At 37.2% G+C, this 16,873-nt stretch overlaps 1 protein-coding gene across 1 annotated transcript; it reads left to right on the forward strand.

The window, feature by feature from the left end:
• Positions 1 to 1,649: 1,649 nt before the first annotated feature.
• Positions 1,650 to 15,900, forward strand: cacng7b (calcium channel, voltage-dependent, gamma subunit 7b). Its single transcript, XM_052577851.1, has 6 exons — positions 1,650 to 1,897; positions 5,969 to 6,164; positions 7,236 to 7,322; positions 7,409 to 7,549; positions 12,977 to 13,122; positions 14,822 to 15,900. The coding sequence occupies exons 2-6, from the start codon at positions 5,969 to 5,971 to the stop codon at positions 15,290 to 15,292; spliced, it is 1,041 nt and encodes a 346-aa protein (XP_052433811.1). The 5' UTR covers positions 1,650 to 1,897; the 3' UTR covers positions 15,293 to 15,900.
• Positions 15,901 to 16,873: the final 973 nt, after the last annotated feature.

Genomic DNA, 16,873 nt, shown 5'->3' on the forward strand with positions numbered 1-16,873 from the left:
CTCTTTATTTTTATTAATTCCCCACTCTGGCTTTCTTTTTAGTTCTGTGACCTCATCTTCCTTCTTGAACTGAAGATTTCCAGCATCTAAAATGTAAAAAGTGTTCATAGAAATGCTTGCTTGTTGTGTGTTGTTGAATATAATGTAGAATTTTGTCTCTGTGTCTCTCTCTTTCCCTTCTTCACTTCTTGAGGTCGGAGTGTACTATGCTATTGATATCATGCCTTAAAATACTTTATCATGAGGCTAAGGCCACTATAAAGTATAATGAGACTAACAGGGAGAAGAAATTGAGAAAAGATAAGAAGAGGCTAGATTTTTTTTACACGGATGACGACAAAAGTGAACATTTATTCATGTTTTTTTCTTTTCCATTTAAGGTGAAAGTGTGTTTGCATATTCATATGCATCCAATCTCTTGAATATTTTAGTTTCTCCCAGAGAGACTTTGCATGTTTCTTAAAAGGAACCCAGTAATCATACATGCATCTTCTTTTGAGTTTCAGAAGAGACAAATTCATGATGCTGCTCAATCCAACAAAGATTCTGTGTCATTGTGTACCCTACTGTAAATCTTATGCTGCTGCAAAGACTTCCCTTTGAATTCTGACCAAATTGTTAGGAGGAGATTACACTAATTACAAATGTAAGGAGAAAATGAGTGTTCTGTCATCTTTTTCAAACTCTCTCATTTACTGTAAATTATGCCGCTCTTTGCCTGACTGTCTTCCCACAATAAACCATTGACCAATCTGTATTTCCCTCCATACCTAAAATAATTTACTGACATTTTCTTTCTCTTTTACTTAAGGGTGATTGTTAGAATTTGACAGGTCTACAATTTTACAGACGCAACCAATTAATTTATACACTTACAGCCATAATAGGCATTAGAATATAATGCACAGTATGAAAATTGGGTAGTTGTTTGAAGATATTCAACAACAACAACAAATTAACATATTTAAAAAAAAAAAAAGATTATTCAGTACAAAATACAATTTCAGACTGTCTAGTTTAAAATTCCACATTTAACGTTTCCAAGGCTTGATGTTGTTGTATCTTTATATTTTATCTTTTACTTTAATGTAGTTATGTCTGTTTTTTGATTTAAATACTTATTTGTGCAAATTTGATTGTTATATGGACTCTGCATTCATGTTGCTTCTCCTTGAGCCAAGGGGTCCTAACAATATTCAAACATATTAATAAATACTCAAGAATTTAAAAAAAATATATACTAAAATAACAATTTCAATAACAAACTGTTCATTTAAATCCACTAATTTGCAAATATTTGGGAAGTTTACGAACAATGTCTGAATGAACTAACTTTTTATCATGGCATTGCTATTAAATGCATTGCTTTTTAGCTAATTATTAGCAAAGATTAATTAAAATGACCAAAATATGACTGCAAAGGTAATCTAAATGCAAAAACATGAAAGTGAAAGTCAGCATGGACATGGCTGTTATACATACAATATCATGTGTAAGCCATAAATGTTTTGAAATATCAACCGTCTTTTTCCTGTCAAAAGCAGACGCAAGATATACGCTTCATACAATAGTTCCATCCATCCATCCAAAATGCAAAGTACGTTTTCCATTGCGCACTACCCAAGCCCTACTACATATTCATACGCACAACGTCTGCGTTGCTTTTTGTTCTCTTTCGTTTTGCTGGGATAAAAAGAGGGACGGTAAGCGTGCAGATGTGAGGGAGGAGAAGATAACGGAACGGGGTATCAGTGGGAAATACGCACGTAAGGGTGAGAAAGAAAGAGGGAGGGAGAGACGAGCGAGGGAGAGAGAGACAGAGCGCGGATATTTTGCCAGGCACCCCTGGTGTGAGGCTTGTGCCTGCATACTTGTCAGCTCCACGCGCACGAGCAGGGTGAGTACACGCTTCTTCAGTCTGCTTTCATTGTTCTTTACTGTTCTCAACTAATGCGTGACTGAGTCGAAGCACATTTGAACTTTTGTCAGGTGTTATAGACAGAAGTTAAAGAAAACGAACGGATATGCGTTGATGGCTGCATGTCGAACGAGTACAAATCGTCTCCATAATCCCAGCAGGTCTGTAAACGAGTCGCGTGTTGTGTCGGTACGTGAGGGGAAGATTTATCGTTGTTTGTGGGCCGTTGTGAATTGTAAACGTCCAGGGTCATTAAGGAGACTGGCATGCGGTGATTCTACTAACATTAGCAGCTGTTGAGCATTTTTGTGTTGGGCAGAAGTGAGTGAATGGTAGCTGAGGTAGTTGAGACTGTAACTGGCTCAGTCAAGTGCCCCAAGAGGCGCGCGCTGGCATGTAGGTGGGAACTCCATTATTACTGGGCCAAGGTCTTTCCATACATTAGCCTACATCTGGCTTGGCACTCTTTCTCTTCTCTCTGTCCCCGTTCCTCTCTCTACTGTATGTCTTTTATTTTAATACTTTCAGAATTTCAGATACCTACTAAATAACGTAGTGTTCCTTTAAACAAAAATATGCAAACATATTTAAAGATACAGTTCACCCCAAAATTTACATTCTATTTACTCACCCTTACGTCGTTTCAAATCTGGAGACTTACTTGCTTCTGTGGAACAAAAAATATATTTTTGTACTGTATTTGGCCATACATTGAAAGTCAGTGGGGTCCAAAAAACACTGGATTTTGATTTTATGGTTAAAAATACTTTTTTCAAGATATTTTCTCAGCTGTTAACTGTTCCTTTAATATTTTGGATCAAGCATACTTCGTGTAAGCCACACTGACATCATACTGCGTTTGAATAGTTCACACTTTAAAGGTATGGTTCACTCCAAAATACCAGCAGCTGTTCTTCAGAATATTTTTTAACAGAAAATATGTTCAAAATAAGAAAGAAATTCATACAGGTTTGGAACAGCATTTTTGGATGAACTCTCCCTTTAAGGACACACTTTGTGTGGCACCAAGCTCAAGGGATTTACCTCAGGTTGTGCCAGTGCACAAAGATTTCCATCAGCAAAGGTCAAGATCAGACCAAATCAGATGTGCAGACCCCACAAAGATGTGAAAATATGAAAAAGGAAATCTGTGGTTTAATATGCAAGTTTGAGGTGGAAATTGGGGTAACTGATTTTGTCACGGAAAAGTAGCCTCTCTTCTACATCAGCACAATGCCTTGAGGGGGCAGGAGAGCTGCGGGCGAAGGAGTTCAGTGAAGAAAAAAAACTTCTCCGTGTAGACGGTCAAGCTGGAGTTTGACATTGTTGGTCTCTGCCTCTGTTGTGTTTGCTTCAGAGCACTCAGCACAAGCACTTTTCCTCCACAGCGTTCACGCTGTGCCTTTTTTTTCACTGCATTGCAAAATCTGTCCATCATTTGCTGAGGTTCATCTCATGTTAACTGCTGGTGTTAGGACTTGCGTCATTCTTTGCAGCAGGAGGAACGGCAAAAAGTTGATCTCTCCGATATTCACACAGATGCACTAAAGTCTTGTCTAGACTTCTGAGATTCATTTTGGAAGCCAAGAGTCTCCGTCTCTTTTTTTCTCTTTCTTATGCCTTCTTCTTCTCCCTCTCTTGTTGCTCAGGGTGCTGCTCTGAATCACCAGCTCGGAGAGACACACAGGAAATGACAGCATGAAAAAGCACACACACATTCTCTCACACATACTCTATACAACCTCTTCAAAAAAATATCCATCATAAAAGTCACCATAGCAGCAGCAGCTGAGTGACTGCGGAGACAGGAAACGGATTCTTTCAACCTCACACGTGTAACCGAATGACAGCATTCATTTCATTAATCACGTGTCAAATCGTAATCTTTAAATATGTAGAGAGCGAATGACAGGATGAAAGCGTTCCTGTATTAGCTCGGCACAGATGCAGAAACAATGACAGAGAGCAATATGCACATTTTGCTTTGAAAAGACCTTTCAAAATGTCGTCAGCGCTGTCATCCATTCACAAGCGAGACAAAAAGCATACCTCATTAATTAAGAATCGATCAGAGCTCAGCCCTGGGAGAATCAGAGAGGTACACAGGGTCAGAAAGAGGGTGTGATCTTAGTTTTACAACACATTCAACACATATGGCCTCTCTTCATTCCTGACTATTTTCTTGCCTTGACTGTTCTTTTACAGTCTGTACCTTTCTTTCTCAGTGTTATGTTAACTAAAACTGCTAAATAAAATACAAATGAAGGTCAAATAAATATATATATATATATTATATTGCATATGATATTCCATACAATCTAAAAAAATGCAGGGTTACAGTAAGTACAACCCAGCGCTTGGTGAAATATGGACAATCCCAGCATTGTTTTGGCCCAGCAGTTGAGTTAAATGTTTAATCCAACCTTCTGGGTAGTTTTATTTATCTCAACTAGCCTATTGTTTAAAATTACTATATGGCTAGCTTAAAATGAACCCAAAACAGGTTGTAAATTAAAATCAGACAAATCATTTCTAGAGGCATCAGCAATAATCAAAGGTGAACATTTGTTAATAAGCAATTATTTCATTATTAATTCAACTTTTTTTAACATATTAATGTTCATTTAATTCCAACCTATTTTGGGTTCATTTTAAGCAAGAAATATAGTCATTTTGAAGCAAAAGTTGAGTCAAATAAACCTACCAGAAGGCCAAAATTACTAAAACTTAAAATTAAATGAAAACTGAAGCTAGTGCGACGATCCAAGGGGTTGTAGTACTTTATTTTGTCCAGCAGGTGTCTTGGGGTAAAACTTTTTGTGTCTTCAGGTTAAGTGCTGTGACGCAGGTGTGTTTAACCATGCTGCTGATGGGATGCTGGTTTTCTCGCCCTCGGGAGGAAGAGATTGGGGCTTGGGCTCTGCTGCTCTCGTTGTTTGGTGGTCATGCTGACTTTCTCACCCGCGCCAGTCCAAGGCTTGATGTTTAATGTAGTTATGTCTGTTTTTTGATTAAAATACTTATTTGTGCAAATTTGATTGTTATATGGACTCTGCATTCATGTTGCTTCTTCTTGAGCCAAGGGGTCGTAACAATATTCAAACATATTAATAAATACTCAAGAATTAAAAAAAAATAAAAAATACTAAAATAACAATTTCAATAACAAAATGTTCTTTTAAATCCACTAATTCTCCTTCATTCCAAACTTGTGTGACATTCTGTCATCTGTAGAGCACTAAAGGATGTTTATAAAAGTGAATTGATGCATAAGCATCATAAACATGTTCTTAAGATCTATATTTGAAATTATAATTCTCAAAATAATTTAACTTGTGATTGTTTTCTAAAGACAATCATCAGTTTCACCGAACCAGTCTGAATGATTTGACTCATCTGGTTATTGAGTTCATCTCACTTGATGCAATTATTCAGTCTGATCTAATGGCTCACTGGACGGGAAGATTATATTAAATAATGACTTCAATTTCTGTCAGCTCTTCACAAATTCAGTTCAACGGCCCCAGAACACTCACAATACAATCATATTTATCATTATTATAATATTTTTATGGTGCCTCAGTCCATTTAATTGTAGAAAAGAGTGATTTGTACAATCCTTTAAAATCTCTTCTTTTGTGTTCAGCAGAAAAATGGAAGTCATAGAGGTTTGGAACGAGTAATTAATGAAAGATTTCTTATTTTTGGATGAAGTAATCCAACAGCAGCTTTAATCAGATTCTGTTTCGGTTTCTTTCTCCGTGCGGATGAGGTCTGTGTCGCACAGTAAAGCTATGACTCATGACTCTGTAGGTGCTTGTGTGTGATGTGTGTTGTTCCATCTGAATCACTGCCGGTAATCTTTCACGTTCTGCTTCAATGAATGCCACCCGTTAAGCCAGGCGAACTTTGACCTTTCGTGTGATTGGCTGATTACCGCCACAGTGGGACAGGACCTGTCTCTCATGATCTGGATTTGATGGTGTTTTTGCAGTGATTTGGAGCTTGCGTGCTGACGGTTGATATGTCTCTGTGTGTGTGTGTGTGCAGATGAGCTCTTGCAGCAGCAGGGCTCTGACTCTGCTCTCCACAGTGTTTGGGGCGTGCGGACTGCTGTTGGTGGGGGTTGCCGTGGCGACAGATTATTGGCTGCTGATGGAGGAGGGAATCGTACTGCAGCAGAACCAGACTGTTGATGTCAAGATGGCATTACATTCAGGCCTCTGGAGAGTATGCTTCATAGCAGGTGCGGACACACACCTATTACTCACTTAGGTCTTAGATAGTGCTTTATGAGACAACCTTCGGATGTCAAGGATGCCCAAACATGCTGATCTGCCTGCAAGGGACACTCTTCACACACACACACACACACACACACACACCTGACCACAGTATATGTACATGACCATTCAAAAGTTTGGGTCAATAGATAGATAGATAAAAAATAATAATATATATATATATACTTTATTCAGCATAGATACAGTATATTACATTGGTCAAAATTAAGAGTAAAGGCATTCATAATGTTGCAAAAAAAAATATTTCAAATCAATCCTGTTTTTTTTACTTTCTATTAATTAAGGAATCCTGAAAAAAGTAACACACAAGTTTTTCAAGCTGATAATAATAAAAATGTTTCTTTAGTGGCACATCAGAATGATTTCTGAAGGATCATGTGCCACTGAAGTCTGGAGTAATGATGCTGAAAATTCCATCAAAGTAATTTATTACATTTAGATTTACATTTAGAAAACAGGTATTTGAAAATGTAATATTATTTCACTGTATTACTGTTTTTATTATACAGTATTTTTGATCAGCAAAACAGACTTCTTTTGAAAACATGATATTTTTTACCCACCCAAATCTTTTGAACGGTATTGTAAAATATTAAAAATATATTGTAGATTTTCATGTATAAACACCTATTTAAGACAATGTGTAATGCAAAAATGAATTTTTTCTTTTTATAATTTATCATTCTACTCATGTCAGAGAATGTTTTTTTTTTTACTTTGTATCAGAGCATCTTACTTAGAATTACTTTTATTGTGTTGTTTGTTTCATACTATTAAAATACTGTGTGTCAAATAAAATAATCATGTGTTATTTGTTTTTATGATTGTTTTTATGAATTCTGAACTTTCCTTTAAACAAAAAAGGACACATAAAATTGGTGATAATATTAATAATATTGTGTTATATTATTAATATAATATAATATAATAAATGTGTTTTGATATGTATTTATGTAGTTCCTGTATTTTGTATTTCTATAAACATCTTTATATCCTCTGTGTCACTGTGTTAGGTACAGAGAAAGGTAGATGCGTGGCCTCTGAGTATTTCACCGAGCCAGAGATTGAAATCACCACAGAAAACACTGCAAATATCCTCAGTGAGTGAACGTACTTCAGATCAAAGTTACATGTCCACATTTCCTCGCACAGCTCTCTCACACACATGTATCTTCTGTTCTGGCAGAGATGGTGCGGACAGCTACGCCCTTCCCTATGGTGTCCCTGCTCTTCGTTTTCATGGCCTTCATCATCAGTAACGTGGGCCACATCCGTCCGCAGCGCACCATCCTGGCCTTCGTTTCTGGAATCTTCTTCATCCTCTCAGGTAGAGCGAAACCTTTCCTTCTTGTGAGGAGGACACACCTGGTGCAGTGAATCCATAAGTTGTGACCCTTTATAAGTTCTATTCAAATTTCCTCAGTTTTTTTGATATTTAACATTTATATTGTGCATATTATATTACACTTTTAGGTTATAGGATATCATTATGTCATCACAAATGGGCCTGGAGGAACATTCTTTTGAATGAAGTCTCTTTCTAAAATTCACTTACGGTTAAAAATAGTTCATGGCATATTTAATACAAAGTCTTTTTTCAGGAAGATTCAATTTGTGAGGATTTTGTGTTCTGTACTCACCGGTATGCAGCAGTACCATCTGTATTACATTAATGAGGTCTCCTCCAATCATAAACCTGTGTCTGAGCATGAAATCGCTCCATCTGTTTATTTAGCAGTGGATGCAGAGTTTCTTTGGAGGAAATCCTGTATTTTTATTGCATTAGTTATTCTGTAAAATAGCACATCTATCATACAAGTAGGATATCTTAACCCTCTGTCACGTGATAGCTCTCATTACACAATGGCATATCTTTTGCACTTATTATTTTCTCGTGTAATGTTCTAACACAGAGCATAAACACTTATTAATTTATTCATGTAAGCACGACTGCCTGATGTGTCCTATATCATTTAAATGTGAAGATGAAACTTATCAGTCAATGGTGCCAGATTTATTTTCCAATAGATACCTCAAATATCTGAGCATGCAGTTCAGTGCTGCACCAGCAGAGGTCAGCAAGATTATAAAATATAAAACATGTTCAATGAGTTTCAGAGACCCTAGTAGTAATTGCAGCACAAATGTAACTAAATATAAAGAGCTCATATGAAATTTAATGATTGAATTATTATTGTCTGTTAACTTAAACTAACCGTATAGTTACACTGTTCAAGAGTAGGACGTCTTATCTATCTTTTTTTTAAATCCTGAAACCTAAACATTTACATACAGAGTTTGTATTTCCACAATAAAAATGGAGGATTTAGCTAAATATTTAATATTTAATAAAATATGTTTAATTCTAGGTCCCTAAATCCAGCACATTTGTGACACTTAAGAACACAAGATGATCTTTTGATTAAATATTTAAACTTTAAAGTTACTTTTCACTTTATACATTTAATATTTACAAAATTTGTTCATTTCTAGGTCCCTAATCAAACCAGCAAATTTGTGACACAGGCAAAATCCTTTAGATCATTCCCAAATCATGCTGGAGAAAATGATCTACAGTATTGTGGTAAACTTGTGGAGTTCTGTTGATTGCTGCTGTCATTATATATATATAAAAAAAGTTATTAAAATAAGAGAATCTTAATAACATTATTAGAATAATAGTATTAATAGAAAGGCAATTTTAAAAAAGTGCTAAATAAATGCATTTTCCCTCATGAACTGCAGTGAGAGTCTAACCCTAACCTGAATGTAGAGCTTATTTGTATGCAGATGCCACGGTTGTTTACTGCATCGCTGCCTCAACCTTGCACACGGCCAGAAAAGACCTTCAGCTTTATCAAAAACACCTCTCTCCTCTTGCAGCACAAACTTCCGACAGACTGCCCTTGAAAAACACCTTTTTACTTGTCCTTTTCTCTCTGCGTTCTCTATCAGCCTGCTGCTGAATATGTAATGGGCATTTCAGACTGCTCGGGGCTGATAAAAGTGCCTCAGTTGAAAGAAGCCATTAAAAAGTAAAGATTAAGTGCGCTGATAGTGCCGTTCGATGGAGTGGCTGTGAAACGTAGCTGATGTTTGCGTTTTTGTTTTGTGTATGTGAGTGAGAGAATCGTTCATCCGGCTGTTGCAAAACATATTACAGGCATTTCTTGACTTGTGCACGCAGTGTGAGCTTTTCTCACCCTGTTCCTTTTACAGTTTTGCCATCATTCTCTGTCAAAACCCGCACACATACTCACATTCCTCTGCTACGCACAATCTGCTAGCCTCTGACTGTTAAAGGAATAATTCCCCTTGTAGATGATCGCGTGAACAACTGAACACAGAGGAAGTCAAAACAAAAGCCGTAAACGACCATCGCTTTAATGATCTTGTAAGAAGACGTTCTCTTAAAGGGGTCATATGATGTTGCTAAAAATAACATTTTGTGTATTTGGTGTAATGAAATTGGTTTATGTGGTTTAAGGTTAAAAAAACACATTATTTTCCACATAATGTACATTATTCTTTCTTCTCTATGCCCCGCCTTTCTGAAACATTTTTCACAAAGTGAGGTGTGTTCTGTTTGACCAGCTATCCAGTGCTTTGTGATTGGCCAACTGCCTCAAGCGTGTCACAAAAATGTTAGGTCTCTTAACATACTGTGACGTGTGTCCCGGTCAGAAGACCAGCGAGACAAGACAAAAACAATAAAGCCCATTACAAACAAGGCATTTGTTGCATCCAGTGGGGACATAATTAATGATTATAATGACTTATACTGTGTTTTTGGTTGCACTGCATCATGCCACATAAACATAAAACCATGTCTGCATTTGTGATTGGAGAAACGAAAATCAGCAAGTGTTTCTCTACACCAACAGTTCTCACGCCCCCCAGCTCTGCATATTTTGCATGTCTCTCTTTGGCTACGTCTACATTAGTCCGTATGAATTTGAAAATGGTATTTTCATTTTAAAATGCTCTCCGTCCACACTAGCGTTTTCAAGCATTTTGCAAACTTTGTCTTATCCACACTGAGACATCAGTAAATGTTAAATTCACTTTCTGTGCATGTGCAAAGCCTCAAAAAAGTTCACATACACATGGAACAGACATGATACGTTTTTATGCAGTTCTTCTGACAGGATTATTCTATTTACGAAAAGAACCCACCATTCACCGACGCGTCCAGGTCGCACACACTTACGATTGTATGTCTGATCTAAAACGCAACTGCCCTCATGTTTTGCCACAAATAGCAACTGCGAGTACATTTGCTTTCACTTTTGCAGGACTGAGATATGAAGAGTGTACAAAGTAACACATTCTGTAGCAATAGTGTGAAAGTGCATAGCACATAACATGCACAATACCAGTATAAACACTGATATCTATTGGTATAATATGCATTACATGACTAAAATTGCTTCATCGTTTTCAAAAGCCTCCATTTTCACAGACCACACTGCAACGCGAAAACTTCGTTTTCAAATTTATCCAAAAACTAAAAACGCCATCTCAGTGTGGACGGAAGGCCAAAATGGAGAGAAAAAGATGTGTTTTCAAACGAAATTGTATTAGTGTGGACAAGGCCTTTGTTAACTCCCGTTATGTCCACTTCGCAGGGCACTTACGGTCGGATAGAACAAACTTCTGAAGCCATAAGAGAAAAATAAAAAATGTGCAGAGCAGGGGGATGTGAGGACTGGAATTGAGAACCGCTGCTTTACACTGCTCAAAACTCACGCTTGAATCATCAGTGGCAAATACTTTATATATGTAAACCTACTAACATACTGAGAGTCAGAACAGCCGGCATTGTAGTGTTCTCTCCCAGGATCAGGAAACAGTCCTCCATTTAGGTTGAACTGTTGGAACAGTGTTGTAAATACAATTTAACCACTGATTTCTAGTTGTGTCCTCTTTTGGAAGACCAAACAAAGTAGTTTCACTTTCACTTCGAAACACACAGCGCCTCCATAACATGGCACTAGTGGCAACAGCGAGAATAAAAGTTATGACTTCTTTCTTTGCGTGAACATTTGGTCGCGTTGTGCAAATCTTCCCACATCGTGACATAGACATGTGGGGCATTTTTGAAGGAGCCGTTTTAGTGGGGCGTGGACAAGTCTTAACTTTTATAAAGAATATCTCTTTGGGTTTGAGACTTTAGTCTTTGCAACTTTAGGGATCTTATCTATTAACAAACAGCTTGTAACACTTCAAAGAGAAAGGAAAACTTGAAAATACATCATATGACCCCTTTATATACACCCTGCCACCAGCAACGAAACACCATTAAAGGGGAAACATAACAAGAACTGTATGTGAATTCTATCGCATCTTTAAGTGTATGCTGCCACAACTTAAAAATTCTAATTTTATGAAGATGTACTCATCTGAGGCCATCTTAGATGTAGATGAGTTTGTTTCTTCATCTGAACAAGATGAGAAATTTAGCATTACATCACTTGCTGTCACTTGTATGGATTCCTTGCAGTGAATGGGTGCCGTAAGAATGAGAGTCCAAAAAGTTGGAAAAAAAAACATCACAATAATAAACAAATAATCCACAAGACTCCCTCAAATAATTCCTCTATCCATAATATTTATTTTTCTAGTGAAAAAGTCATCTCATCTGAATCAGGAGAGAAATATGCTCAAATCAAGAACAAGTGAAAACAGTCCAATATAGTTCTTAACAAATTTGTCGGTGGATTTTGATGTGAGAGGACAACAGGGAATGGACATAATTATGAATTATGGACTCATATTTTAGCTGGAAGTGATGTTTTAAATTTAAAACATATTAATGAGGGGTTTGTTTATTAAAAACATGCTTCCTTTGCCTTCATAATATGTTAACTGATGGACTGGAGTAATGTTTTACTTGTGGATTATTGCTTTTATCAGCTGTTTGGACTCTCATTCTGACGGCACCCATTCACTGCATCACTGTGATGTAATGCTGAATTCCTCCAAATATGTTCCAACAAAAAACAACTCTTTTACATCTTGGATGGTCTATGGGTGATTAATTTTAAAGCAGGTTTTCAAGTTACTCTTTAAAGATGCAATGGAAGGTGTAATAAATCCTAGTCCAAGCCGCTACTCAATTCAGTTCACTTCATACTATCTTAATAGCCAATTATGAGCATTATTTATTACAAATATACGCTAATTTATTAAGAACTTGTGGTATAAAGTCACTGGGCTAACAGCATTCACAAAAGATTCATAAAAGACTTACCATCAGTAATTTCAATATGGATGTAAAGGTTACGATTTATTTATTTATTTATTATATTCCAGGACACAGTAGGTGTACAGTATGTTAGCATTGTTGTTTGCCTTTGGCATCTTAAAGAGCGTTTGGACCCAGAAACAGTCATGCTTGACATCAAACTTACCAAGCAGATTTATCTCCTCCGTCCTCCATGCATCTCTCCTAGCCTGCTGTGCCTGCAGTGAGGAGAGTTTGGGGATGTGATTTATTTAGATGGAGCTGATGTCCTCTCATCAGTGGCCGGGCAGAGCCCTGGAGTGTGTACAGTACTTGTGTGTGTGTGTGTGTGTCTGTTAAGCTGGTCCAGTGCAGTCACACTGCAGTTATTTAACTATGTGTTTTAGTTCTGTTGTTTAGTTTTCTTGCAGCTGCATTTAATATTTGTTATTCAGCAGGTGCCATCTTGGTGGTCTGTTGAGTTTTCTTCACTTAATTGTTTTCTTTCTCTGTCTCTCTTTCTCTCAGGGTTGAGTCTGGTGGTGGGGTTGGTGCTGTATATCTCTAGTATCAATGATGAAGTAATGAACAGGCCGCGGGAGCCAGAGCAGTTCTTCAACTACCGCTACGGCTGGTCCTTTGCTTTTGCTGCCAGCTCCTTCCTGCTCAAAGAGGTCAGAGGATGACATTAAAGTCCAAAATATCAGTGCCTTTTTTGGTTGTCATTTTTTCATAGCCCCTTGAATGGCCAAGATGTAGTCCTATTTCTTGTGAAAGCTTCAATGGCTTGAACGTATCCATTCTTCTAGGCCCGAGGGACTTAACAAATGATGGTACTGTAATTATGTCACTTGATGCTGCTGAAGCAGATGCTTTTAACATAACCCTGCTTTGACATACACTTCAGTTGAAGGCAGGAGCTTCGAATGTGCTCTTTATGTATTATGAATGCGAAGCTTCAGATGTGCTCTATTTTAGTTGCTACTCAGGGTCTGAATATTGTATTTAGAGCACTTAATCACATTGTTTCATTGACTGCAATAGGGAAACGTTAAGTAACCTGAGCTCAAGGAGGTCAATTTAAGAGATTTGCAACATATGCATATTTATTTCTTTTTCTTCATGATAACCACATAAGATTGGGTTTTTAGGTTTTCTGCTATTTCTGACTGAAGTGTAGATGTTATCGAGATGATTATGAAAGTCAGAAGAAGATGACGTGAATGATGGAGCAGTCAGAGCTGCAAATCACAAACTGTTTGTCAGCCGTTTATTCTGTGTTCCCATAAAAGTGAAGATTAAGCAAAACTGAAGTTTAAGCTCTAACTCTTTTTTTTTTTCTGCATGATTCAGCAGGATCTTTTTACTATTATGGTCGCCAAAGGAAACATTAGTTTGTCAGTGTGCGTGTGAGAGAGAATATTAGAGCAAGAGCAAAGAAGGATTGCTGTAAAATCATCTTGTATATTCACCTCAGGTTTTTCTTTGTTTAATGAAGAGTGTGGTCACTTCTGATTTTATTAGGATAACCAAATTATCTTCCTATAATTTATCTGTTAATACTCTACTGTTTATAAGTTGGTATTAATAAGACCTTTTTATTTATGTAAAAACTCTTATTTATCAATGTTAATTTAAATGATTGATCAAAAATTGTCGGTGAAGACTTTTACACCGTTTAACATTTTTAAGAAAGTAAAAAAAATACCAAAATAATGTTGTCCTTTCCACATTTTCCACACAGATATTAAGCAACACAGCTGTTTTCAACATTTATAATAATAAAAAATATTAATTAGCAATTAAACACATTTTACATTATATTCAAATAGAAAACATGTATTTTAAATTATAACAATATTTCACAATATTACTGTTTTACTGTATTATTATTATTTTATTTTATTTTTACTGTATTTTACTTGGTGAGCTTAAGAGACTTCCTTTAAAAACATAAAAAAAATCATACCAATCTAATGCATTGTTGAGAAACACAGAGATGTTTGCCAGACAAAATAAAAAAAAATGTGGTGACACTTTAGTATAGGAATCAATGCTCACAATTAACTAGCCGCATGCCTATTATTGTGAACTATTATTACTATTATTAACATACTGGCTGTTTATTAGTACTTATAAAACACATATTCTGCATGACAATATGCTGCATTCCTAATCCTACCCAATACCTAAACTATTAATAAGCAGCAAATTAGAAGTTTCTTGAGGCAAAAGTACGTAGTTAATGGTTTGTTAATGGCAAAAATTGAACCTCAAAATAAAGCGTGACTGAAAATGTAAAACACATTTGTCCTGAGCATCTCTTCTTTCTCTCTCTCGCTCTCTGTTAAACTCTTTCTCTAATTCTCTCAGGGTGCTGGTGTGATGTCAGTGTATCTCTTTATGAAGCGTTATGCTGAAGAGGAGATGTATAGGCCTCACCCGGCTCTGTATCGCCCCCGCCTTTCTGAGGGCAGCGACTACAGTGGCCAGTACCTGCACCCAGAGACCTGGCCTCCCCCCCAGCGTGCTCGGAGCGCCTCCGAGATCTCCAGCGATATCTCCATCCAGCTCACGCAGAACCCCCACCCCCCACCGAAGATCAGCGGCCAGCAGAGAACATCATCTCCAGGAATCACCGCTGCTTCCAGCCCCAACTCTGGAGCTGGATACCAGCTGCAATCACCAGGTTCTGCAGCTCCATTCCCCCACAACCATCCCCTCCACCCTGGGGCACACGGGGCAGCTGCAGCATCCCAGACCCTGCCTCTGTCTGCGGCTCCCACTGCAGTGCCACCCCCACACTATCACACACATATGCGCATGAGCGCCTCACCATGCTAAACGCAGACAGAAGAGAAAGTTTGTAGAGTGTTTGTTTTTACTGAGATAATGCATAAACAATGAGAAACAGAAATATGATTTAAGGTAAGATGTAGTTTTTTTATACGAGAAAAGGAAGTTACTGTTTGTAACAAAAGGCCTCTTTTTAAGACTGAATGTTGTGAAATTGTAGCATATTAAACTGCAATGGATCGAATGAGGGTTCATGCAGAACACTTGACAATCACACACAACAGAACTGACAATTCATGCATTTAGAAAATACATATAAGAGCACATATGAGAACTATTGCCTTCTTTTGGTGGTAGAAAAAAAAAAAATATATATATATATATATTACTGAAATTAAGTTATTTCTCATCATGGAATCTGTGAATTGTTAGTTTTAGTGTTAAATTTATCATTAAATGCTAAAGTGGGAATTACTTGTTACTGAACAAATTTTAAATGAACGTTTTGTTTTCCAGCAGTTGAGAAATATTTAATATTTCTTGTATAAATACTGTGTACTGTTGTGTTTTGGCTGTGAGTTGGTTCACTGCCTTTCTGCAGAATGTTGACAAATTAAGTGGGGGGAAAAAAACGAAATTAAAATAATTTAAATGTTCTTATTTTGTAAGACTCTTTACTAAATATCATATGTAGGTCCACAAAAGAAGCACTTGCCTGACAGTCAATTTTACATTTTCAGCGTTTACAGCGCCCTCTAGTGGTTAAGAGAATGTATTGAAGCAGCAGCTTTAAGCGCTGTCCGTGGTGCTGAAATCGTTCAAGTCAACGCAGAGCATGCGGCAAAATATATTGTGTAACCATACACAATTATTGTGAATGAGTATAACAAATCACAGCTACAAATAGATGTTGACCAGATTAAAACTGTTAGACTATGAAACGACAATGTCTATTACACCAGAGACTAAAGTGTTGTTGGTTTATTGTTGTATGTTTGTATCTGTCCCTTGAGTAAAACATGGGCTAATTTTCATCTTTTGGTGAACTTACCCTTTAAGTGTAAAATGTCTATCACAGGGGTGTCTTCAGGAAACCTGTTTGGCTTATTCCTGCAATTCCGTTTGTTGCCGATAGTTGCATAGACTAAACACAGAAAATAACGTAAGAATTGCTTCCTCGTAGTTGTCCCTGCACTACACTGGGTTTACTAAATGCATTTCAACATCAAACAGCACACACTCGAGGATTAAAAGACAGAGCAATGTGAACGTGTGTTTATTTGCGTGTGTATTTTCTGCACTGGGACTGTTAAGTGCTTCTCTGCTCTGCGGTTCATCGTTCCATTGCCTCAGGGAAGCGTGCAGTCCAATTGATCACAACCGTCTCTCCATCTCTCTATTTTTATCTCTGCGTGTTTGTGTTTGAGTAGGATGTCACAACAGTCGCATTTCAGTAATTCCTTTCTCCAATGTGTTGCATATGCGTGTGCACCAATCCTACTAATAGTATCTCAAACAGCTAATACAGTATGTGTGTGTGTTAGTGTGTACTTGTATGAGGGGGTGGGGAGTCCGCCCGTGTGTGTCAGTCAAGAGTTGGATATAGCTCTCTTTTCACCAACATTACTG

This window comes from Carassius gibelio, chromosome B16, assembly GCF_023724105.1.
Source record: "Carassius gibelio isolate Cgi1373 ecotype wild population from Czech Republic chromosome B16, carGib1.2-hapl.c, whole genome shotgun sequence".
NCBI classification, from domain to species: Eukaryota; Metazoa; Chordata; class Actinopteri; order Cypriniformes; family Cyprinidae; genus Carassius; species Carassius gibelio.